The sequence below is a fragment of the Anomaloglossus baeobatrachus genome, unplaced genomic scaffold, assembly GCF_048569485.1.
Source record: "Anomaloglossus baeobatrachus isolate aAnoBae1 unplaced genomic scaffold, aAnoBae1.hap1 Scaffold_2599, whole genome shotgun sequence".
In the NCBI taxonomy this organism is placed as follows: Eukaryota; Metazoa; Chordata; class Amphibia; order Anura; family Aromobatidae; genus Anomaloglossus; species Anomaloglossus baeobatrachus.
The window spans coordinates 1-24,099 of NW_027442145.1; the positions used below are offsets into that span (position 1 = coordinate 1).

The following is a 24,099-nucleotide window of genomic DNA, read 5'->3' on the forward strand; positions in this document are numbered from 1 at the left end:
TCATTGCCACCATGAGACAGGCTAGAAAACCAACGTCCGCCAAGATCTACCACAGGACGTGGAAAAATATTCCTGTCATGGTGCTCTGCTCAGGGTGTTTCTCCCTGGCCGTTTACCTTGCCCACTTTTCTGTCCTTCCTTCATTCCGGATTAGAAAAGGGTTTGTCACTAGGCTCCCTTAAGGGACAAGTCTCTGCGCTCTCTGTCTTTTTTCAGAAGCGCATAGCCAGACTTCCACAGGTACGCACGTTCCTGCAGGGGGTTTGTCACATCGTACCTCCTTACAAGCGTCCGTTAGAACCCTGGGATCTGAACAGGGTACTGATGGTTCTTCAGAAATCACCGTTCGAGCCAATGAGGGATATTTCTCTCTCACGCCTTTCGCAGAAGGTGGTTTTCCTAGTAGGAGTCACTTCGCTTCGGAGAGTGTCTGAGCTAGCAGCGCTGTCATGCAAAGCCCCCTTCCTGGTGTTTCACCAGGACAAGGTGGTTCTGCGTCCGGTTCCGGACTTTCTCCCTAATGTGGTATCCCCCTTTCATCTCAATCAGGATATCTCCTTACCCTCTTTTTGTCCTCATCCAGTTCACCAATGTGAAAAGGATTTGCACTTGTTAGATCTGGTGAGAGCACTCAGATTCTACATTTCTCGTACGGCGCCCCTGCGCTGCTCGGATGCACTCTTTGTCCTTGTCGCTGGCCAGCGTAAAGGGACACAAGCTTCCAAATCAACCTTGGCTCGGTGGATCAAGGAACCAATTCTCGAGGCTTATCGTTCCTCCGGGCTTCCAGTTTCCCTCAGGGCTGAAGGCCCATTCTACCAGGGCCGTGGGAGCGTCCTGGGCTTTGCGGCACCAGGCTACGGCTCAGCAGGTGTGTCAGGCTGGCTACCTGGTGCGAGCCTGCACACTTTCAACGAAACACTATCAGGTGCATACCTATGCTTCGGCAGATGCCAGCCTAGGTAGGCGAGTCCTTCAGGCGGCGGTTGCCCACCTGTAGGACGGAGCCGGTTGCGGCTCTATTATGAGGTATTATTTACCCCACCCAGGGACTGCTTTTGGACGTCCCATTTGTCTGGGTCTCCCAATGGAGCGACAAAGAAGAAAGGGAATTTTGTTTACTTACCGTAAATTCCTTTTCTTCTAGCTCCAATTGGGAGACCCAGCGCCCGCCCCCTGTTTTTTGTGTACACATGTTGTTCATGTTGAATGGTTTCAGTTCTCCGATATTCCTTCGGATTGAATTTACTTTAAACCGATTATAATTTTTTCCTCCTTCTTGCTTTTGCACCAAAACTGAGGAGCCCGTGAGCACGGGGGGTGTATAGGCAGAAGGGGGAGGGGCTTTAACACTTTTAGTGTAATACTTTGTGCGGCCTCCGGAGGCATAGCTATACACCCATTTGTCTGGGTCTCCCAATTGGAGCTAGAAGAAAAGGAATTTACGGTAAGTAAACAAAATTCCCTTCTTTTAAATACATTATTTGTACCCTAAAAGGGTGTTTTAGGCGTAAAAGTGTCTTTTTTTTAAAGTTATTTTTCTTGCTCTTGTTCACTTCTTGCCCACTGGCTCTTTCTCACTCACCCACCCCGCCAGCCAGCTCCTTCTCACTCGCCCTCCCGCCGCCGGCCGGCTCCCTCTCGCGTGCCCTCCCTCGCACCGGCCGGCTCCCTCTCGTGCGCCCTCCCTCGCACCGGCCGGCTCCCTCTCGCGCGCCCTCTCGCGCGCCCCTCCCTCGCACCGGCCGGCTCCCTCCTCGCCGCGCCTCCCTCGCACCGGCCGGCTCCCTCTCGCGCGCCGGGCTCCCTCTCGCGTGCCCTCCCTCTTGCGTGCCCTCCCTCCCCGCCAGCCGGCCCTTTCTCACCCTCCTTTTCCGCTCTTTTCATGTATGAAGTGGGTAGGATAAATAGTTGTCTCTACTCACAGCTATTTCTTGGGCCACCGCAGTGTTATAGTACATTGTACTCCACCTGTATTGTGTAATAAAGGAAGCTGTCTACTACTCTTCTCAAATGTCCGTTTCTGTGTGAGCATATTATTATTTGGTTTCGTTTCAGGCACGGCTTGTTAGATCGATGCAGAGAGCTGGTAGAGGCGGGTTATGATGTTCGACAACCAGATAGTGAGAATGTGACTCTCCTGCACTGGGCGGCAATTAACAATCGAGTGGATCTTGTAAAGTATGTAATTGTGTATACACACCCTGCTAATACTCAGAACTCACCTATAGAACTCCAATGATTGCTGATATTTCCTTGACACTATGATTCTTCCAAACCCAGGTACTTCATTTCCAAAGGAGCAATTGTGGATCAGCTCGGAGGAACGTTAAATTCCACTCCACTTCATTGGGCCGTCAGGTACTGGAGTCTTAACTTGCCAATATTCTAGATGTGCCATGTGATAGCATTCAACTCAAAAAGACCGAATACTATCATAGCATTATCCTACTATCCATTGTCCATTGTTGTAGTAGTCCTATTTTGGCATGTTGGGGCAGTATTGTAGGTCTTATACTCTTGTAGGTAAGAGTAGGGATAATGACCCCACCCCCCCCTCTAAAATTTCATGTACTCATATCCTGGTCCCTGGAGGGCTGCACTACTGCCCAGTCTGTTTCTTCCTGAATGCGGGGGTCTTCCCCGGACGCTGCAATTACAAGTAAATACAAGCTTTTTTTTTATGATTTCTACGTGGACACTTCGGGTTAAAACAAAACAAAAAACACTTACAGGCCATACTTTTTACAGATTAATACAAAAGGAAATGAGGTAGTAGACCAGTAAAGCGAACCAGTAGAGCATGCATGTTCTGATTACTAAACCCATATCCTGTGTGGTAAATGGGAGCCTCACCCCTGTGTAGCTGTCGTTATACGATTACCAATGCTGGAATTGTGAAAATGCATGCATTTCCTCATTGAGTCACATTCCAGGTAAACCGGCCGGTCTGCCATGTGTTATCTGGATAACCATCTCTGCAGGGAGACGCTGGATCTCCCAAAGTGTGAGATAATGTGCACTGGTTATAATTGCTACCCGGATACTTAGCTTTTAAGGCCGGGGGTCAGGTGTCAGGGCTCCAACTATTTACATACATAAAGCTTATTTCCTGTGTTAATTAAATGTTCCTCAACTTTGTAATACATCTTCAATTCCTGATTGCAATCTAAATATCTGCTTGTTGTTATTGGCTTGAACCTCATTTGCTTGTATCTAAAGCTGGGATCCTTATTGTTGGCTGTTGGGTTCACCTAAAACTGGCCATTTTTGTGTGCTAAGTATCTCAATTTTTCCATGTTTTTCATAGCGGTAATGCATGTCTATAGTCTCATAATTCATTGTTACACATCTTGGCACTACAGAGCGCAGCTGTCTCCTTTTTGTTACTATGTGCCATGATCAGTTTGCATCTGTTCACATTAGAAAGGTAGAATGTGGCATCAGTCTTTTTCTTAAAACTGGGATCCAACGGAGCTGCTGCACTGGGGTGTATCTTGTAAACATATGCATCTATTCACCCCTTTAGGTGGGCATAGCATTCGGGGGCACTTGAGCCCATCTTTATCACGTCCATTTCTCATGTACAGCTCCATGGAATCAATGGTGCTCATAAATGCATAATAATCCAGTCGACACAGGAGCTTGATTCATTACGGCATATTAGAGCGCTATAAAACCGCACGTAACAATTAGATACATTCAGAGCAGGTTTTTGGTCTCTAGATGGAAGCAAAAAGGCTTTAACTTTAGACAGCAAGCAGAGATCTTGAAAATGGTAAAGAATTGAGTCGCAAAGTATGTTTGGAAGTTGCGGAACCTTTCGTTGAGCGCTGATAAAACTTTATTTTTGAGTTAAGCTATGTGCGCACTGAGTGTTTTTCGCAGCGTTTTTTGCACATTTTTGTCGGGTGCATTGTTGTGCGTTTTTGGGTTACCCCAGCAAAGTCTATAACTTTTCATTTATGTTCTCCGCACACAGCTTTTTTCTTTGTCGCTCCATTGGGAGACCCAGACAATTGGGTGTATAGCTTCTGCCTCCGGAGGCCACACAAAGTATTACACTTTAAAAGTGTAACCCCTCCCCTCTGCCTATACACCCTCCCGTGCATCACGGGCTCCTCAGTTTTATGCTTTGTGTGGAAGGAGGCACACATCCACTCATGCATTCTCAGATTAGTTATATCGGTTGGAAGAAAAGAGGACCCCCACGGGGTCCCCGGCATGTTCCCTTCTCACCCCACTATGTCGGCGGTGCTGTTAAGGTTGAGGTACCCATTGTGGGTACAAAGGCCGGAGCCTCATGCCGTTTTCCTTCACCATCCCTTAGTGGCTCTTGGAGAAGTGGGATCTTGACCCGGTCATCCATTCACTGGGACCGGGCTCCCTCCGCAGCCCCTGTGGGAATCTGCCGGACAGGAGTCTATTCATCCTCAGGGACCGGGCCCCTGCATCTATAAGGTACTCTGTGTCCCCATGGGGACTGTGCATGGAGCGCCTTCTTCCCGGACGCTGCAGTAGCTGCTGATTTGTGAAGACCGGCGGACTTCCGTGCCGACCGCGCCTGCTTGTCGGCCGCGGTCTTAAATTTAGTCCCCGGCTTCATCGCGGCCTAGTAGCAAAAATCCCGCCCCCGGGCCTGCCTGTCAGGGGTAAGGGCGGGACTGCCGACCTGACGTCGGATGTGAGGGCCGGAGCATCCTGTATGTTTCCTCCCCACTCACTGATCACTGTGGGGACCCCAGATTCTCGCACTTTTTCTAGCACCGCCCACGGCTCCACTCCTCCCCTGAGAGCTCCGGCAGCCATGTTTTTGGCATTCTGCCGGTGGAGGATTATCAGGGAAGAGCTCTGCAGCTCTGGGAGACCTAAGGCAGGGAATCTGGAGGACACACACTCCGCTTTTTAGCGGTCGGTAAGCCACACCGGTCACCCGGTGCTGGTCCCCCCCTAGGGTGCCGGAATAGATACGTATTTATATACATATTTCTGTTTCGGTCGGGCTGTATACCCCTTCCCATATACCCTCAGTGATCACTCTCCTAGGAGACAACAGCATGTCGTCCACAAGGAGCAAAGGTGCTAAGGCACAGGGTTTTTTTGCGACTTGTACCTCTTGTGGGGGCTATGTTACCTGCGGGTTCCACCTACCCTCAACTGTGAGCAATGCTCGACCCCTGTTTCGCTTGCTCAGCCGGAGCCTCAGTCACTAGTGGGCCCCTCGGCTCAGGTAGACCCCCCTGCTCCCCCTGTCCAGGCGGCAGGGACAGAGTTTGCTGCTTTTGCTGAGAAACTCTCTGAGTCACTTTCACAATCCATGGCTCAGTCTATGGACAAATGGTCTGCCAAGCTGCTAGAAGCTTTGCAGTCCAGACCGGTCCTTACACAGGCCCCGGTCCCTGTTGGATCGTCGCCTCCAGGCCCCTCTCGGTCCGCGCCGCAGCGCGCTCCCCAGGTTGGGCCCTAGGTCCCACGCGGAGGACTCCTGCCCGGACCACAGTCCCAGACCGGCTAAGCGGGCTCGCTGGGAATCTTCCCCGACTTCTTCACGCTGCTCGGGTTCCCAGCTTGATCACTCTCTGGAGGACGAGGCGGACGTCGCAGCTCAGGGCTCTGAACCTGACGTTGCCCTCAATCTTGATACACCTGAAGGGGACGCCTTAGTAAATGATCTTATCTCGTCCATCAACCAGGTGTTAGATCTGTCTCCCCCGCCTCCACCTGTAGAGGAGTCGGCTTCTCAGCAGGAGAAACACCAGTTTCGGTTCCCCAAACGTACACGGAGTGCGTTTTTCGATCACTCTAACTTCAGAGATGCTGTCCAGAAGCCCAGAGCGGTTCCGGACAAGCGCTTTACTAAGCACCTTACTGACACACGTTACCCCTTCCCCTCTGACGTAGTTAAGGGTTGGGCTCAGTGTCCCAAGGTGGATCCTCCAGTCTCTAGATTGGCGGCTAGATCTGTGGTATCGGTTGCAGATGGTTCATTGCTAAAAGATGCCACTGACAGGCAGATAGAGCTCCTGGTGAAATCCATCTATGAAGCCACGGGTGCGTCTTTTGCCCTGGCCTTTGCAGCCGTGTGGGCACTCCAAGCTATCTCAGCTTGTCTGGCTCAGATTAATGCAGTCACACGTAATTCTGCTCCGCAGGTTGCGTCTCTGACTTCTCAAGCGACAGCTTTTTCTTCCTACGCCATGAACGCAGTCCTAGACTCTGCTAGCCGTACAGCGGTGGCATCCGCTAATTCTGTGGCAGTCCGCAGGGCCATGTGGCTGCGCGAATGGAAGGCAGACTCGGCCTCCAAGAGGTTCTTAACCGGTTTGCCGTTTTCTGGCGACCGATTGTTTGGCGAACGATTGGATGAGATTATTAAGGAATCCAAGGGAAAGGACTCCTCCTTACCCCAGTCCAGACCTAAGAGACCTCAGCAACGGAAAATTCAATCGAGGTTTCGGTCCTTTCGTCCCTCCGCCAAGTCCCAATCCTCTTCGTCCAGCAGGCCGGAGAAAGGCCAGAGGAACTCCTATGCGTGGCGGTCTAAGTCACGCCCCCAAAAGGCCGCCGGAGGCACTGCTTCCAAGGCGGCCTCCTCATGACTCTCTGCATCCCCGAACCGCATCCTCGGTCGGTGGCAGGCTCTCCCGCTTTTGCGACGCCTGGTGGCCACATGTTCAAGACCGATGGGTGAGAGACATTCTGTCTCACGGTTACAGGATAGAGTTCAGCTCTCGTCCTCCGACTCGTTTCTTCAGAACCTCTCCGCCCCCCGCTCGGGCCGACGGACTTTTTCAGGCAGTGGACGCTCTGAAGACAGAAGGAGTTGTGATCCCTGTTCCCCCTCAGGAACATGGTTGCGGCTTTTACTCCAACTTGTTCGTGGTGCTAAAGAAGGACGGATCATTCCGTCCCGTTCTGGACCTCAAACTACTCAACAGACATGTGAGCACCAGACGGTTTCGGATGGAATCTCTCTGCTCGGTCATCGCCTCGATGTCACAAGGAGACTTCCTAGCATCGATCGACATCAAAGATGCTTATCTCCATGTGCCGATCGCACCCGAACATCAACGCTTCTTGCGTTTCACCATCGGGGACGAACACCTTCAGTTCGTGGCATTGCCTTTCGGCCTGGCGACAGCCCCACGGGTGTTCACCAAAGTCATGGCATCCGTTGTGGCGGTCCTACACTCTCAGGGCCACTCGGTGATTCCCTACTTAGACGATCTCCTAGTCAGGGCACCTTCTCGGGTGGCGTGGCAACACAGCCTTACCGTCGCTCTGGCGACTCTCCAGCAGTTCGGGTGGATAATCAACTTCCCAAAATCCAAGTTGACACCGACCCAATCACTGACTTACCTCGGGATGGAGTTTCATACACAGTCAGCGGTAGTCAAGCTACCGCTGGACAAACAGCTTTCTCTGCAGGCAGGGGTGCAATCTCTTCTTCGGGGTCAGTCACACCCCTTGAGGCGCCTCATGCACTTCCTGGGGAAGATGGTGGCAGCGATGGAGGCAGTGCCGTTCGCGCAATTCCATCTGCGGCCACTCCAATGGGACATTCTCCGCAAATGGGACAGGAGGTCGACTTCCCTCGACAGGAACGTCTCTCTGTCCCTTGCAACCAAGACATCTGTTCAGTGGTGGCTCCTTCCCAATTCTCTATCGCAAGGAAAATCCTTCCTACCCCCAACCTGGGCTGTGGTCACCACGGACGCGAGCCTGTCAGGGTGGGGAGCGGTTTTCCTCCACCACAGGGCTCAGGGAACCTGGACTCCGGTAGAGTCCTCCCTTCAGATCAATGTTCTGGAGATAAGGGCAGTGTATCTATCCCTATTGGCTTTCCATCGGTGGCTGGAGGGCAGACAGATCCGTATACAGTCGGACAACGCCACTGCCGTCGCATACATCAACCACCAGGGCGGCACGCGCAGTCGTCAGGCCTTCCAGGAAGTCAGGCGGATTCTGCAGTGGGTGGAAGCCACAGCCTCCACGATCTCCGCAGTTTACATCCCGGGCGTAGAAAACTAGGAAGCAGATTTTCTCAGTCGTCAGGGCATGGACGCGGGGGAATGGTCTCTGCACCCAGACGTGTTTCGAGAGATCTGTCGCCGCTGGGGAACGCCGGACGTCGATCTCATGGCGTCACGACACAACAACAAAGTCCCGGCATTCATGGCCCGGTCCCAAGATCACAGAGCTCTGGCAGCGGACACATTAGTTCAGGATTGGTCGCAGTTTCGACTGCCTTATGTATTTCCTCCTCTGGCGATGCTGCCCAGAGTGTTACGCAAGATCAGGTCCAACTGTCGTCGCGCCATTCTCGTCGCTCCAGATTGGCCGAGGCGATCGTGGTACCCGGATCTGTGGCATCTCACGGTGGGTCAACCGTGGGTGCTTCCAGACCGCCCAGACTTGCTGTCACAAGGGCCGTTTTTCCATCTGAATTCTGTGGCCCTCAACCTGACTGTGTGGCCATTGAGTCCTGGCTCCTAGCGTCTTCAGGATTATCTCAGGATGTCATTGCCACTATGAGACAGGCCAGGAAACCAACGTCCGCCAAGATCTATTACAGATCTTGGCAGATCTTCTTATCCTGGTGCTCTGATAATGGTTTTACTCCCTGGCCGTTTGCCTTACCCACTTTTCTTTCATTCCTTCAATCCGGAATGGACAAGGGTTTGTCACTCGGCTCTCTCAAGGGACAAGTATCGGCGCTCTCCGTATTTTTTCAAAAGCGCCTGGCCAGGCTTCCGCAGGTCCGCACGTTCCTGCAGGGAGTTTGCCACATAGTCCCACCTTACAAGCATCCGCTGGAACCCTGGGACCTTAACAGGGTGCTAACGGCTCTTCAGAAACCACCTTTCGAGCCGCTGCGGGATGTCTCTTTATCACGTCTTTCGCAGAAGGTGGCATTTCTAGTGGCAGTTACATCACTCCGAAGAGTCTCTGAGCTTGCAGCGCTGTCATGCAAAGCCCCCTTCCTGGTTTTTCACCAGGATAAGGTGGTTCTGCGTCCTGTCCCGGAATTTCTCCCTAAGGTGGTATCTCTTTTTCATCTCAATCAGGATATCCCCTTACCTTCATTTTGCCCTAATCCAATTCACCAATGCGAAAAGGATTTGCACTCATTAGATCTAGTGAGGGCACTCCGGTTCTACGTGTCTCGCACGGCGCCCCTGCACCGTTCAGATGCGCTCTTTGTCCTTGTCGCTGGCCAGCGTAAGGGTTCGCAGGCTTCCAAGTCAACCTTGGCTCGGTGGATCAAGGAACCGATTCTTGAAGCCTACCGTTCTTCTGGGCTTCCGCTTCCTTCAGGGCTGAAAGCCCATTCTACCAGAGCCGTGGGTGCGTCCTGGGCATTGCGGCACCGGGCTACGGCTCAGCAGGTGTGTCAGGCGGCTACCTGGTCTAGTCTGCACACTTTCACGAAACACTATCAGGTGCATACCTATGCTTCGGCAGACGCCAGTCTAGGTAGGCGAGTCCTTCAGGCGGCTGTTGCCCACCTGTAAGAGGGGGTCGTTTTTCGGCTCTTTTTATCGAGGTATTCTTTTACCCACCCAGGGACTGCTTTTGGACGTCCCAATTGTCTGGGTCTCCCAATGGAGCGACAAAGAAGAAGGGAATTTTGTTTACTTACCGTAAATTCCTTTTCTTCTAGCTCCTATTGGGAGACCCAGCACCCGCCCCTGTTCCCTTCGGGCTGTTGTTCTTTTGTGTACACATGTTGTTCATGTTGAATTGTTCTTTTGGTTCATGGTTTAGTTCTCCGAACATCCTTCTGATTGAATTAACCTTAGACCAATTTATAAGTTTCCTCCTTCCTGCTTTTGCACCAAAACTGAGGAGCCCGTGATGCACGGGAGGGTGTATAGGCAGAGGGGAGGGGTTACACTTTTTAAAGTGTAATACTTTGTGTGGCCTCCGGAGGCAGAAGCTATACACCCAATTGTCTGGGTCTCCCAATAGGAGCTAGAAGAAAAGGAATTTACGGTAAGTAAACAAAATTCCCTTCTTTTCTAGCTGCGTTTTTGAGCTTAAAAAAAAATAAAAAAATAAAAAATGGACATGTCAATTCTTTCCTGAGTTTTACTGCGTTTTTCACACATGTAATGCATTGGAAAAATGCAGCAAAATGCAGTGATCAAAAACGCACCGAAATGCTGTAAAAACGCATGCGTTTTTTACCGGTGCGTTTTTGCTGCAGGTGCCGTTTTTTTGCATTTTTGTACATTTTTTGCTGTCAAAAACGCACAAACGCAGCGTAAAAAAAAAACACCAAAAAATGCTGTGTACGCACATAGCCTAATTCCTTGTTCATCAGCTCATTTCTTACCATTATTGAGTGTAAAGCTGCGATCACACCTTGCGACCACTGCAGTAATTTTTTTTTAAGTAAAAAAATGCATTCCTATACAATGCCATTTTATTAACTCTTTTACTACTGTTTTTCAATGCCAATCTGCCCCCCCCCCCCCCCATACAGCAACAGTGGACGCACCATTAATATGGTTGCAATCATCCAACTAGAGAGCAAATGTCAATTGTCAGCTTTGTTGTGTGGCAAAAAAATGTATTGCTTGCACATCTTATCTAAATGGGGATGTGCCTCTGTCAGTATGGTGGGGGGGGTTCCTGATCTATTATATATCAAACGTTCACACCCCTTAAGGTCGCGTCAGCCTGTATACATTTACACTAACATATTGTGACTGTGATATGGTTTTTCAGTGCAGTTTTCCAAAATTGTTGCAAAAGATGCATTACAATAGTTAAAATTGCTTTAAAATCATATGATTTTTACTGTGAATTTTGATGAACATTTGAATAAGACCCGATGCAGCTGCAACATGTGATTGCAGGATTAAGGTCCTTTGAAGAAGCAGGAATTGACTAGTAATATCATTGATTGGTCTTTAGTGAGGAGCTTATGTTGTCTGCAATGATTTCTAATATTTCATCCGATTAACATTGCTTCATGTATAGGGTCATTCCGTGTCAAGTGGACCAGTGGTCCCCACTCGACGTTCTCCGATTTTGCTGAAAATTTATAAGGATGTACATGTATGTTTGAAAAGAGGTTCTGTAAATTTTTAGGGCCAGATCTCAAATATATTGGGCACTGTTGACCTTTCACTGGAGGCCCCCCCCAAGCCTGCGCTTCAGCTAAGAGGATTTTGCAAACTTTGGCACATAGCCATTAGAGTTCTATACTGGCTATGATGCTGAAATTTGGCATACTAGCTCAACTTTTGCTGCTAAACGCGATAAAATTATTACCGGCTATGACAAAACAATATTTCTTTGTCGCTCCATTGGGAGACCCAGACAATTGGGTGTATAGCTTCTGCCTCCGGAGGCCACACAAAGTATTACACTTTAAAAAGTGTAACCCCTCCCCTCTGCCTATACACCCTCCCGTGCATCACGGGCTCCCCAGTTTTTATGCTTTGTGTTGAAGGAGGCACACATTCACGCAAGCTCCACATTTTAGTCAGCAGCAGCTGCTGATTGTATCGGATGGAAGAAAAGAGGGCCCCAGGGCCCCCGGCATGCTCCCTTCTCACCCCACTAAGTCGGCGGTGCTGTTAAGGTTGAGGTACCCATTGTGGGTACAGAGGCTGGAGCCACATGCCGTTTTCCTTCCCCATCCCTTATAGGCTCTGGGAGAAGTGGGATCCTAACCGGTCATCCATGCACTGGGACCGGGCTCCCTGCGCAGCCCCTGTGGGAATCTGCCGGACAGGAGACTTGATATCATCAGGGACAGGCCCTGCATCCAAAAGGTACTCTGTGTCCCCTTGGGGACGGTGCATGGAGCGCTCGTGTCACAGACGCTGCAGCGGCTGCTGTATTTTTATGACGACCGGGACTACCGCGCCGACTGCGCCTGTTTGCCGGCCGCGGTATTAAATTTAGTCCCCGGCTTCATGCGGCCTAGTACCATAACTCCCGCCCCCGGGCCTGCCAGTCAGGGGTAAGGGCGGGACGGTCGACCTGACGTCGACAGTGAGGGCTGGAGCATACTTTAGGTGTCCTCCTCCCCCCTCACTGATCACTGTGGGGCACCAGATTCCCGCACTTTATTAGCGCCGCCCACGGCTCCCTCCTCCCCTGAGAGCTCCGGCAGCCATTTTTACAATCATTCTGCCGGTGGAGGATTTCAGGAACGAGCTCTGCAGCTCTGGGAGGCCCAAGGCAGGGAATCTGGTGGACACACAACTGCTTTGGGCGGTCGGTAAGCCACACCGGTCACCCGATGCTGGTCCCCCTAGGGTGCCGAAGTGTGTATATATATTTGTATACATTTTCTCTGTTCGGCCGCATTGTTTGGCTTTTGGCTATATACCCTCAGTGATCACGCTCCTAGGAGACAGCAGCATGTCGTTCACAAGGAGCAAGGGTGCCAAGGCACAGGGTTATTTTGCAACCTGTACCTCTTGTGCGGCTATGTTACCTGCAGGTTCCACCTACCCTCACTGTGAGCAATGCTCGGCCCCTGTAGCACTCGCTCAGCCGGAGCCTCGGGCGCTGGGGGGACCCTCAGCGCAGGCAGAACCGCCGGCTCCCCCTGTCCAGGTGGCAGGGACAGAGTTTGCAGTTTTGGCTGAGAAACTCTCTGAGTCGCTCTCACAATCCATGGCTCAGTCTATGGATAAATGGTCTGCTAAGATACTAGAAGCCTTGCAGTCCAGATCGGTCCTTACACAGGCCCCGGGCACTGTGGGATCATCGCCCCCAGGCCCCTCTCGGTCTGCGCCGCAGCGCGCTCCTGGGGTGGCACCTAGGTCCCACAGGGAGGACTCCGGCACGGACCGTAGTCCCAGACCGGCTAAGCGGGCTCGCTGGGAATCTTCCCCGACTTCATCACGCTGTTCGGGATCTCAGCTTGAGGACTCTCTGGAGGATGAAGCGGATGTCGCAGCTCAGGGCTCTGACCCTGACGTTGCTCTCAATCTTGATACACCTGAAGGGGACGCCATAGTAAATGACCTTATAGCGTCCATCAACCAGGTGCTAGATCTTTCTCCCCCAACTCCACCTATAGAGGAGTCGGATTCGCAGCAGGAGAAACACCAGTTTAGGTTTCCAAAACGTACACGGAGTGCGTTTTTCGATCACTCTAACTTCAGAGATGCTGTCCAGAAGCACAGAGCATTTCCGGACAAGCGCTTTACTAAGCGACTTATTGACACACGTTACCCCTTCCCCTCTGACGTTGTTAAGGGTTGGGCTCAATGTCCCAAGGTGGATCCACCAGTCTCTAGACTGGCGGCTAGATCTGTAGTATCAGTGGCAGATGGCTCATCGCTCAAGGATGCCACTGACAGGCAGATAGAGCTCCTGATGAATCCATCTATGAAGCCACAGGCGCGTCTTTTGCCCCGGCCTTTGCAGCAGTATGGGCTCTCCAAGCTATCTCAGCTTGTCTGTCTGAGATTAATGCGGTCACACGTACCTCTGCTCCGCAAGTTGCGTCCTTGACTTCTCAGGCGTCGGTATTTTCATCCTACGCCATGAATGCCGTCCTGGACTCTGCTAGCCGTACAGCGGTAGCGTCCGCCAATTCGGTTGCAGTCCACAGGGCCATGTGGCTACGCGAATGGAAGGCAGACTCTGCTTCCAAGAAGTTCTTAACCGGTTTGCCGTTTTCTGGCGACCGATTGTTTGGCGAGCGATTGGATGAAATTATTAAGCAATCCAAGGGAAAGGACTCGTCCTTACCCCAGTCCAAACCAAACAAACCTCAGCAACGGAAAATTCAATCGAGGTTTCGGTCCTTTCGGCCCGCAGCCAGAGCCCAATCCTCCTCGTCCAACAGGCCACAGAAGGGCCAGAGGAACTCTTATGCATGGCGGTCTAAGTCACGTCCGCCAAAGACCGCCGGAGGCACTGTCTCCAAGGCGGCCTCCTCATGACTTTCGGCCTCCCCAAACCGCATCCTCGGTCGGTGGCAGGCTCTCCCGCTTTTGCGACGCCTGGTGGCCACATGTCCAAGACCGATGGGTGAGAGACATTCTGTCTCACGGTTACAGGATAGAGTTCAGCTCTCGTCCTCCGACTCGTTTTTTCAGAACATCTCCGCCCCCCGGGCGAGCCGAGGCACTTTTTCAGGCGGTGAACACTCTGAAGATAGAAGGAGTCGTGATCCCCGTCCCCCTTCAGGAACGTGGTCGCGGGTTTTACTCCAATTTGTTCGTGGTGCCAAAAAAGGACGGATCATTCCGTCCCGTTCTGGACCTCAAACTGCTCAACAGACACGTGAGGACCAGACGGTTTCGGATGGAATCTCTCCGCTCAGTCATCGCTTCGATGTCCCAAGGAGACTTCCTAGCATCAATCGACATCAGGGATGCTTATCTCCATGTGCCGATCGCACCAGAGCATCAACGCTTCCTGCGTTTCGCCATCGGGGAAGAACACCTTCAGTTTGTGGAACTGCCTTTCGGCCTGGCGACAGCCCCACGGGTCTTCACCAAGGTCATGGTATCCGTTGTGGCGGTACTACACTCTCAGGGCCACTCGGTGATTCCTTACTTAGACGATCTCCTAGTCAAGGCACCCTCCCGGGTGGCATGTCAACACAGCCTGACCGTCGCTCTGGAGACTCTCCAGAGGTTCGGGTGGATCATCAATTTCTCAAAGTCAAAATTGACACCGACCCAATCACTGACTTACCTCGGGATGGAGTTTCATACTCTCTCAGCGATAGTCAAGCTACCGCTGGACAAACAGCGTTCGCTGCAGACAGGGGTGCACTCTCTTCTTCGGGGCCAGTCTCACCCCTTGAGGCGCCTCATGCACTTCCTGGGGAAGATGGTGGCAGCAATGGAAGCAGTCCCCTTTGCGCAGTTTCATCTGCGCCCACTCCAATGGGACATTCTCCGCAAATGGGACAGGAGGTCGACGTCCCTAGACAGGAACGTCTCTTTCCCTGGCAGCCAAAACCTCTCTTCAGTGGTGGCTTCTTCCCACTTCTCTGTCGAAGGGAAAATCCTTCCTGCCCCCATCCTGGGCTGTGGTCACGACGGACGCGAGTCTGTCAGGGTGGGGAGCGGATTTTCTCCACCACACGGCTCAGGGAACCTGGACTCCGATAGAGTCCTCCCTTCAGATCAATGTTCTGGAGATAAGGGCAGTGTATCTAGCCCTAAAGGCGTTCCATCGGTGGCTGGAGGGCAGGCAGATCCGCATACAGTCGGACAATGCCACGGCGGTCGCGTACATCAACCACCAGGGCGGCACGCGCAGCCGTCAAGCCTTCCAGGAAGTTTGGCGGATTCTGCTGTGGGCGGAGGCCACAGCCTCCACCATCTCCGCAGTTCACATCCCGGGCGTAGAAAACTGGGAAGCAGACTTCCTCAGTCGCCAGGGCATGGACGCAGGGGAATGGTCTCTTCACCCGTACGTGTTTCGAGAGATCTGTTGCCGCTGGGGAACGCCGGACGTCGATCTCATGGCGTCTTGGCACAACAACAAAGTCCCGGCATTCATGGCACGGTCTCAAGATCACAGAGCTCTGGCGGCGGACGCATTAGTTCAGGATTGGTCGCAGTTTCGACTTCCCTATGTGTTTCCTCCTCTGGCGATGCTGCCCAGAGTGTTACGCAAGATCAGGTCCAACTGCCGCCACGCCATCCTCGTCGCTCCAGACTGGCCAAGGAGGTCGTGGTACCCGGATCTGTGGCACCTCACGGTGGGTCAACCGTGGGCAATCCCAGACCGTCCAGACTTGCTGTCTCAAGGGCCATTTTTCCATCTGAATTCTGCGGCCCTCAACCTGACTGTGTGGCCATTGAGTCCTGGCTCCTAACGTCCTCAGGGTTATCTCAAGATGTCATTGCCACCATGAGACAGGCCAGGAAACCAACGTCCGCCAAGATCTATCACAGGGCTTGGAGGATCTTCTTATCCTGGTGCTCTGATAAGGGTTTTACTCCCTGGCCGTTTGCCTTACCCACGTTTCTTTCCTTCCTTCAATCCGGAATGGACAAGGGTTTGTCTCTCGGCTCTCTCAAGGGACAAGTATCGGCGCTTTCCGTGTTCTTTCAAAAGCGTCTAGCCAGGCTTCCGCAGGTCCGCACGTTCCTGCAGGGAGTTTGCCACATAGTCCCACCTTACAAGCGGCCGCTGGAACCCTGGGATCTTAACAGGGTCCTAAGGGCTCTTCAGAAACCACCTTTCAAACCGCTGCGGGATGTTTCTTTATCACGTCTTTCGCAGAAGGTGGCTTTTCTAGTGGCAGTTACATCGCTCCGTAGAGTGTCGGAGCTAGCAGCGTTGTCATGCAAAGCCCCCTTCCTGGTTTTTCACCAGGATAAGGTGGTTCTGCGTCCAGTCCCGGAATTTCTCCCTAAGGTGGTATCCCCTTTTCATCTCAATCAGGATATCTCCTTACCTTCATTTTGCCCTCATCCAGTTCACCAATGTGAAAAGGATTTGCACTTGTTAGATCTAGTGAGAGCACTCCGGCTCTACGTGTCTCGCACGGCGCCCCTGCGCCGTTCTGATGCGCTCTTTGTCCTTGTCGCTGGCCAGCGTAAGGGGTCGCAGGCGTCCAGGTCAACCTTGGCTCGGTGGATCAAGGAACCGATTCTGGAAGCCTACCGTTCTTCTGAGCTTCCGATTCCTTCAGGGCTGAAAGCCCATTCTACCAGAGCCGTGGGTGCGTCCTGGGCACTGCGGCACCGGGCTACGGCTCAGCAGGTGTGTCAGGCAGCTACCTGGTCTAGTCTGCACACTTTCACGAAACACTATCAGGTGCATACCTATGCTTCGGCAGACGCCAGTCTAGGTAGGCGAGTCCTTCAGGCGGCTGTTGCCCACCTGTAAGAGGGGGTCGTTTTTCGGCTCTTTTTATCGAGGTATTCTTTTACCCACCCAGGGACTGCTTTTGGACGTCCCAATTGTCTGGGTCTCCCAATGGAGCGACAAAGAAGAAGGGAATTTTGTTTACTTACCGTAAATTCCTTTTCTTCTAGCTCCTATTGGGAGACCCAGCACCCGCCCCTGTTCTTTTCGGGCTGTTGTTCTTTTGTGTACACATGTTGTTCATGTTGAATTGTTCTTTGGTTCATGGTTTAGTTCTCCGAACATCCTTCGGATTGAATTTACCTTAGACCAATTTATAAGTTTCCTCCTTCCTGCTTTTGCACCAAAACTGAGGAGCCCGTGATGCACGGGAGGGTGTATAGGCAGAGGGGAGGGGTTACACTTTTTAAAGTGTAATTCTTTGTGTGGCCTCCGGAGGCAGAAGCTATACACCCAATTGTCTGGGTCTCCCAATAGGAGCTAGAAGAAAAGGAATTTACGGTAAGTAAACAAAATTCCCTTCTTCGGCCGCAATTTTGTGTCAAAGTAGCTTGCAAAACGCCTCACATAAAATTTATGCCAAACTTTGCCCATATATAACTCAAGACCAAAAAGCAATAGGAACTGGTGCTTTACCCTGTACAACAAACATCTTCATGACTTTGCATTGCTGCAATATCACGGTCAAAGTATATGTATTTGTGGAAATATTCACACCCACATATGATGAAAAACTTAAAAAAAACGAATTTTACCTATTTTTAGGTCAAATTTCCCAAAAAGGGTACCCCTAAAATATATTAATTCTGTTATCATTTGAAAGAGCACATTTTTCTCTACAAGGATCATTGGGGTTTTTTTGGAGTCTCTCCATTTAAGAAAAGAAAAATGCCACTGAACATGGTGTTATGTATGCACGCAATGCATTGATTTTGTGTTTGATTTTCAGACTCTTATCACATGTTACAGAGTTGTATTGTTGCTAGCAATGTCTATTATAATCAAAAACCTATAAACCTATTGACTATTGTTACATTTTGTTTGTTTTAATGTTTTGTTTATTGAAGCAAAAAATAAAAGTACATATTCAACAGAAATCACAGTCTTAAACAATATTAATGCAACTGTATTCTAATCTTCCCACCACATTTTTAAAACTCAGATTCCTTGTGTATTATCTGAGCTCATCCAGATAATAAAATTAGCCGTCCGGCTTTTGGGAAAGACCACTCCAGATTGTCAGCCTGGATTCTGGATTAACCTGAAATAATTTTTAACAGTAAATACCATAAGAATTCGGTATAAGCAAGAATATAGAAGAACAAAGTTTTATCCCTTGGAATTCCATTAAGGGATTAGAGGTAATAGGTTCAAGAGACGAAAAGGAAGGGAAAGAGATAGGAAAGAAAGGAGAGAGGAGAAAATGTTGGTCCTAGGTCCACTCTTCTCGTGGTTGGTATAGTCTGACTTTTGTCCTTCATCTCAATGGGGGGGGAGGGTAGGTAGGGTGACTCACATGTCTCTATGTTGTCGTCTGTGATGTAACTACTAAAAATTGGGGCTTTGCCTTATAGGCCTGCCAAGCCTTCCAGATCTGGTGGAAAGAGAGCGCATTCTGACGTGAAAGGGCTGAAAGTTCTTCTACATGATATAATTGATCTAACTTCAGCAAGAGCTGCGTGAGGGTGGGAATTTTCGTTGTGCGCCACATTTGGGCAATAAGAAGCTTACAAGCTGAGCCTACAAATAGCGCTAGATTCGAGGTGGCTTTGTCTTTAGACCACATTGGGAAGTTCAGAAGCATTTGTCTAGGGTCCAATACCCCTTTTTTGCCTGTGAGGTCATATATTAACTGTGATGCCGTCCGCCAGAAGGTCTGGATAATCGGACATTCCCACCACACATGTAAATATGTTCCCTTGTCCCTCTCGCATCGCCAGCATTGGTCCGAGGTGGAAGAGCTCCACGTACTAGACGAGGTAGGGACAATGTACCATCTCGTAATCACTTTAAAAGAATTCTCTTGAACTCTCACACAACACGACGGGCCGTGTGAAGCATTATAAATTTGGTTCGTCTGAAGATCGGTGAATGTGGTTTTCAGGTCCCTTTCCCATCTTAGTAAATACGCTCTCTTCACCACCAGTTTTTTGGTAAGCAGGGTATGGTACAGATTAGAAAGAACTTTCCTGGGGGCCCGGGTTTGCATGCAGAAAGATTCAAACGTGGTTAAAGGTCTATCGAGATGGGCGTGGGGTAATAGAGGGTGAATCACATGTTTTAATTTCGTGTGATGTAGAAATGTGAGCCTAGCGAGGAGAGGGTTCTCACCCATCTCCTGTTTAGATATCAAAGAGCCATCCACCAAAAGATCAGCCAACGGAACCTTCACCTTGGTCAGGAATGTGGCCTTCGTGGACGCAGGTTGATTGACATCAGCGTCTAATATGTCTGCAACTTGGGTTAGAGGGGAAAGAGGTGGGGCCAATAGCTCTCTATTTTCCCTCCATTTATGCATAAGGGTTCTCGTTAGTTCATTCGTAATGGTTCTTTTATCTTTCTGATTAGTAGGGGAGAGTAACATAGCTCGAAGCGGGGCGGGGGCTAAGTATTCTTCCAATGATATCCATAATTTACTCGGTGGGCGTCTGATCCAGTCTACTGTTTTGGAGAGGACTGCGGCTTGGTAATATAACGACACATTAGGTAAGCCCATGCCCCCTTTGTCCTTTGGCAGGTTCAATGTTTGAAAATTGATTCTTGGTTTATGTTTATTCCAGACGTAATTGGAGATTAAAGAGTTGCATTGAAAAAGAAAAGCTGTGGGGATTGGTATGGGTAACATTTGAAAGAGGTAGATAAACTTTGGGAGTATAACGCTCTTAATTAAGTTTTTCCGGCCCATCCACGAAAGGAAAGGGGTCTTCCACGAGGCTAAGTGTGCGGTAAGATTAGGAAGAAGGGGTTTGTAGTTGAGCTCAAACAGGGACTTGAAGGTTTTCCCTAATTTAACGCCTAGGTATGTTATGTGGCTAGTTGGCCACCGAAAAGGAAACGCGTTTTGGAGAGACTTTATAACTTTACTGGCGATATTGATGCTTAATGCTTCTGATTTAGATAGGTTAATTTTGAAGTTAGACCAGTGGCCGTATTCCTCCAGTACTTTCATGAAGGCAGGGAAGCCCCTTTCCGGCCTGGACATTACCACCAACAAGTCGTCGGTAAAGGCGGCCGACTTGTGGTGAACACCCTGCAGGCTGAACCCCTCAATCTCTCTATCCTGCTGGATGGAAGCCAGCAATGGCTCCATGGCCATGACAAAGAGTAGGGGGGATAAGGGGCATCCCTGCCTTGTGCCATTTTTAATGTCTAGGGGGTCGGTGAGAGTATTATTTATCTTAATCCTGGCCGTGGGAAATGTGTACATCTGCAGGATTGCTCGCAGGATATCTGGGGGGAAATTGAAGGCCTCTAGTGTCCCCTGCAAAAAGGTCCAGTCCACCCTATCAAACGCTTTCTCAGCGTCCGTTCCCAGTAGCACCAGAGGCAGCTTATGGGTCCTGGCATATTGCATTAAGTTTATGACTCTTAACGCGTTATCCTTCCCCTCTCTACCCCTGATAAACCCCGTTTGCTCAGGGGAAATGAGTTCTGGAAGGACATCCGCCACCCGGTTAGCAATTAAGCTAGCATAAATCTTTAGGTCCACATTCAGGAGTGAGATGGGTCTATAATTTCCACAGCACTCCGGATCTTTCCCATCTTTGTGAATTAATGTGATATGTGCCTCCAGTGCTTGCTTGGGAATGGGGTCGCCGTGTAGTAAAGCGTTGCATGATGCTAAGAGATGTTCCCCCAGAATGTAAAAAAAATTTTTATAATAGATAATGGGAAGGCCATCTGGACCTGGAGCCTTCCCCACGGGACTCCTGGATAGGATGGACTGAATCTCCGCTCGAGAAAACGGTTTTCCCAAGGACGCCTGCTGCATTTTAGAAAGTTTCGGGAGGTTTAACTTGGCCAGGTAGTTTTGTATACCACATTTCCTCCTGTCCCTTTCCGTAGCCGACTCTTCTGGTCTAATTTGATATAAATTTTTATAAAAACGCAGGAATTCGTCCGAGATTTAGGAATAGTCTTGTGTACGATGACCCTGAGGAGTTTTAATGTTATGTATAAAAGTGCGGGCCTGTCTTTTTTTTTTATCAAGGACATCATTAGTTTAGAGGCTTTATCCCCATGAAGGAACATACAATTCCTCCAACCGAGATAAAATTTAGCCGACTGTTTATTGAGCATATCCCTAAGTTCCACACGTTTTGCAGTCAATTGTTCTAGCGTCTGTTGGGAGAGGGACTTTTTATGCTGGGCCTCTAGCGAGGCAATCTCAGTGTACAGATTCTGCAAGAACGATTTCCTCTTTTTGTTGAGATATGAGGAAATGGAGATCAACTCTCCCCTAATGACCGTCTTATGGGCTTCCCACAACATTGGGGCCGCCATATCCTGAGTCTTGTTCTCTGCAAAATAATTACGGAGACAATCGGATATGCGTTTCTTATTTTCTTCCGAGGAGAGAATTGATTCATTCATTCTCCACGTACGATGAAGCCAGTACGGCCTCAGGAGTGAGAAGCTGACTGAGACATAAGCATGATCGGAGTAAGGGGATGATTGTATCTCTGAGTCCTTGACATTTGGTAGTAGATGCCGGGGTAGAAAAATGTAGTCTAGTCTGTGGTATGATTTATGAGGATTAGAGAAGAATGTATAATCTTTAGTTGTGGGGTGTTGGTAGCGCCATACATCAATCAAAGAAAGGGCAATGAGAGAGCATTTAATCCGAGATAGGTCCTTTAAAGAGAGGTGACTCTTTTTTGCAGTGGAGTCCAGTTTAGGTTCCAAAGCCACATTAAAATCACCGCACAATATTGGAGTACCTTCTGAAAAAATGCGAAATTTTTTGAGTGTGGACATCAACCAACGAATCTGTTTGACGTTTGGGGCATACACATTCCCTAGGGTTACCATAGATCCGGCTAGAATACCCTTGACGAAAATGAACCGGCCCTCAGGGTCGATAGCGACATCTTGAGCTAGGAAGGGTATATCTTTAGCCAGAGCTATGGAGACCCCTCTAGAACCTTTACGTGGGGATGGGGCATGAAACCAGGTGTTATAGTATGCTTTGTTAAAACTTGGGATTTTGCCTTCGCAGAAATGCGTTTCTTGGAAAAATAGCACATCTGCGTGTTTTTTTTTTTTAGGCTATGTAGAGTCTGTGACCTCTGTATGGGGGAATTTAACCCATGTGCATTGAGGCTTATCGCCGTAAATACCTTATGATGTAATGCCATGGTAGTTTAGGCAGGAGGACAATCTGTTCTTTTCCCACCGGGATGAGTGGACCGGACCTATGACCAAAAGAGGAGAGAAAGAGAAAGAAAGAGCAAGGGGTAGAGAGAAGTTCAAAAGAGGGCAGGGTATTAGTATCAACATTTTCATCTATTTTCAACTATTTGCAATTCAAACGAGTAAAAGTGTGCATCAAGAGGGAGCAATAGGTGCAAAACCCCTGTAATAACTTCATGTTGTAACCAGCATTATCAGTTGTGAGCAACAACAGGCCCATTCAAAGGCCCCTTCAGGGGGGCTCGCCCTCAAAGTTCATTTGGAGTTTCTTCGCCACTTTGCGTCTGGATCTGTGAGACTTTGGGGTGAGACTATGCCATGGTGCCGGGTCCGGAAGCATCTGGAGTGCAGAAGCCGATCTATGGATTTCCAGCTCCGGGTATTTCTCCAACGTGATCCCCAAATCTTCACAAATCCGCCTTATCTCCGCAGAAGTTTTGGCTTGGAAGTGTTTTCCATTAGCAGATATAGCAATGCCAAATGGATATAACCAGCGGTACGGAAACTGGCGTTGGCGTAGCACTGTTGTGAAGGGTTGTAACAATCTTTGTTTGGTCAGAGTGGTGGAAGCAAGGTCCTGAAAAATCAAAATTTTTGAGCCTTCATGGCTGATAGACTCCGCTTCTGTGGCTCTTTTGAGAATAAGTTCCTTAATTCTGTAATCCATGAAGCGGCATATGACATCCCTTGGTGGTTCCCCTAGTCTGGGTCGGGGTCTCAGAGATCTGTGGGCTCGTATCAGTTCCATTGTCGGAGCAGGGTCAGAGTCCACCAGGTCAGAGAAAATGCCCTGTAGGGTCGATATCAAAGCTTCATTTGCTACCGATTCTGGAAGTCCCTTTATTCTGAGATTGTTTCGCCTTTCTCTGTTTTCATGGTCTTCCAGAATGGCATGGATTTGATTGATATTGTCCTCCTGTTGGCGAAGGCAGGAGATGACAGTGTTGGAAGTGGAGGTTATTGTTGCTTGGGCTGCTTCCAGCGTTTCCACTCTGTGTCCAATTTGGCCAATTTCTTGCTTGATATCTGATAACTCCCTTGCCACCGGTTCCAGCGCATTTTTGAGGATCCGCTTTATAAAGGATCTTGAAATGGGGAGACTCTTGCTATTTTCAACTCCTTCAGTGTCACTGTCATCGTCATCCATATCTTGCATATCATTAGTGGACATGCTTTGGGGGCTGTCTGTTTTAGCGTCAGCTGCATGCAGGTGCTTTTTGAGAAACTTATCCACATCAGCCTGGGTGGTGGACTTAACTGGCCTGGGCAGAGAACTGGCACGTGCGTTGCCGATTTTGACCATGTTGAATTCAGGCATACGTGTTTTTATGCTTAATTGAGTGGATGGTAGGGGTTAGGCCACTCCGCTCCCTCCAGGTAGCACAGACCTTAGTACATTACCCTCCCTCCAGGAGGGGTAAGGAGGCAAGAAGAAAATGTCTCTATGCTTGAGATATTTCAGTAAGGCCCCTCTCTAAATCATCTCCGTCTCCGGGCCGCACTTGCTGCCTTGGTGCTTGCGATAATGTATGGAGCTGTGGCTATAGGAGGTTTTCCTGCCGCTGGCCAGGTTGCTATGCAGTGTAGTGTGGGCCCCAAACCCGAGCCAGCAGGGCACCCTATAGTATGAAGGTGCACAGAGCAGCTCCCCACGGCTCCCTCTGTCTCTGGGTACCTTGAGAGGGGATCCCCCCGGACCGAGTCCGTTCACCTTCCACCTGGCAAAGTCCCGGTGTAGGGGGGGGCTGTATCTGGCCTCTTCCCCTCAGCACTGGTCCCTATTCCCCCTGCGACTCTACGCTCAGCAACGATGGCGGCCGCTGAGCCACACGGGGGGGGTCAATGAAGGGGGCGCAGCTGGGCCCGACCGTC

General features: G+C 50.1%; 1 protein-coding gene across 1 annotated transcript in view; it reads left to right on the plus strand.

Moving 5' to 3' along the window:
- Positions 1–2,058: 2,058 nt before the first annotated feature.
- The window catches only part of ZDHHC13 (zDHHC palmitoyltransferase 13), a gene marked incomplete at its 5' end in the record, with an annotated part of 69,746 nt that continues 47,705 nt past the window's right edge, over positions 2,059–24,099 (plus strand). Inside the window, 2 exon segments of the mRNA XM_075332234.1 lie at positions 2,059–2,181; positions 2,284–2,361. Coding sequence (XP_075188349.1) covers positions 2,059–2,181; positions 2,284–2,361 — 201 coding nt within the window.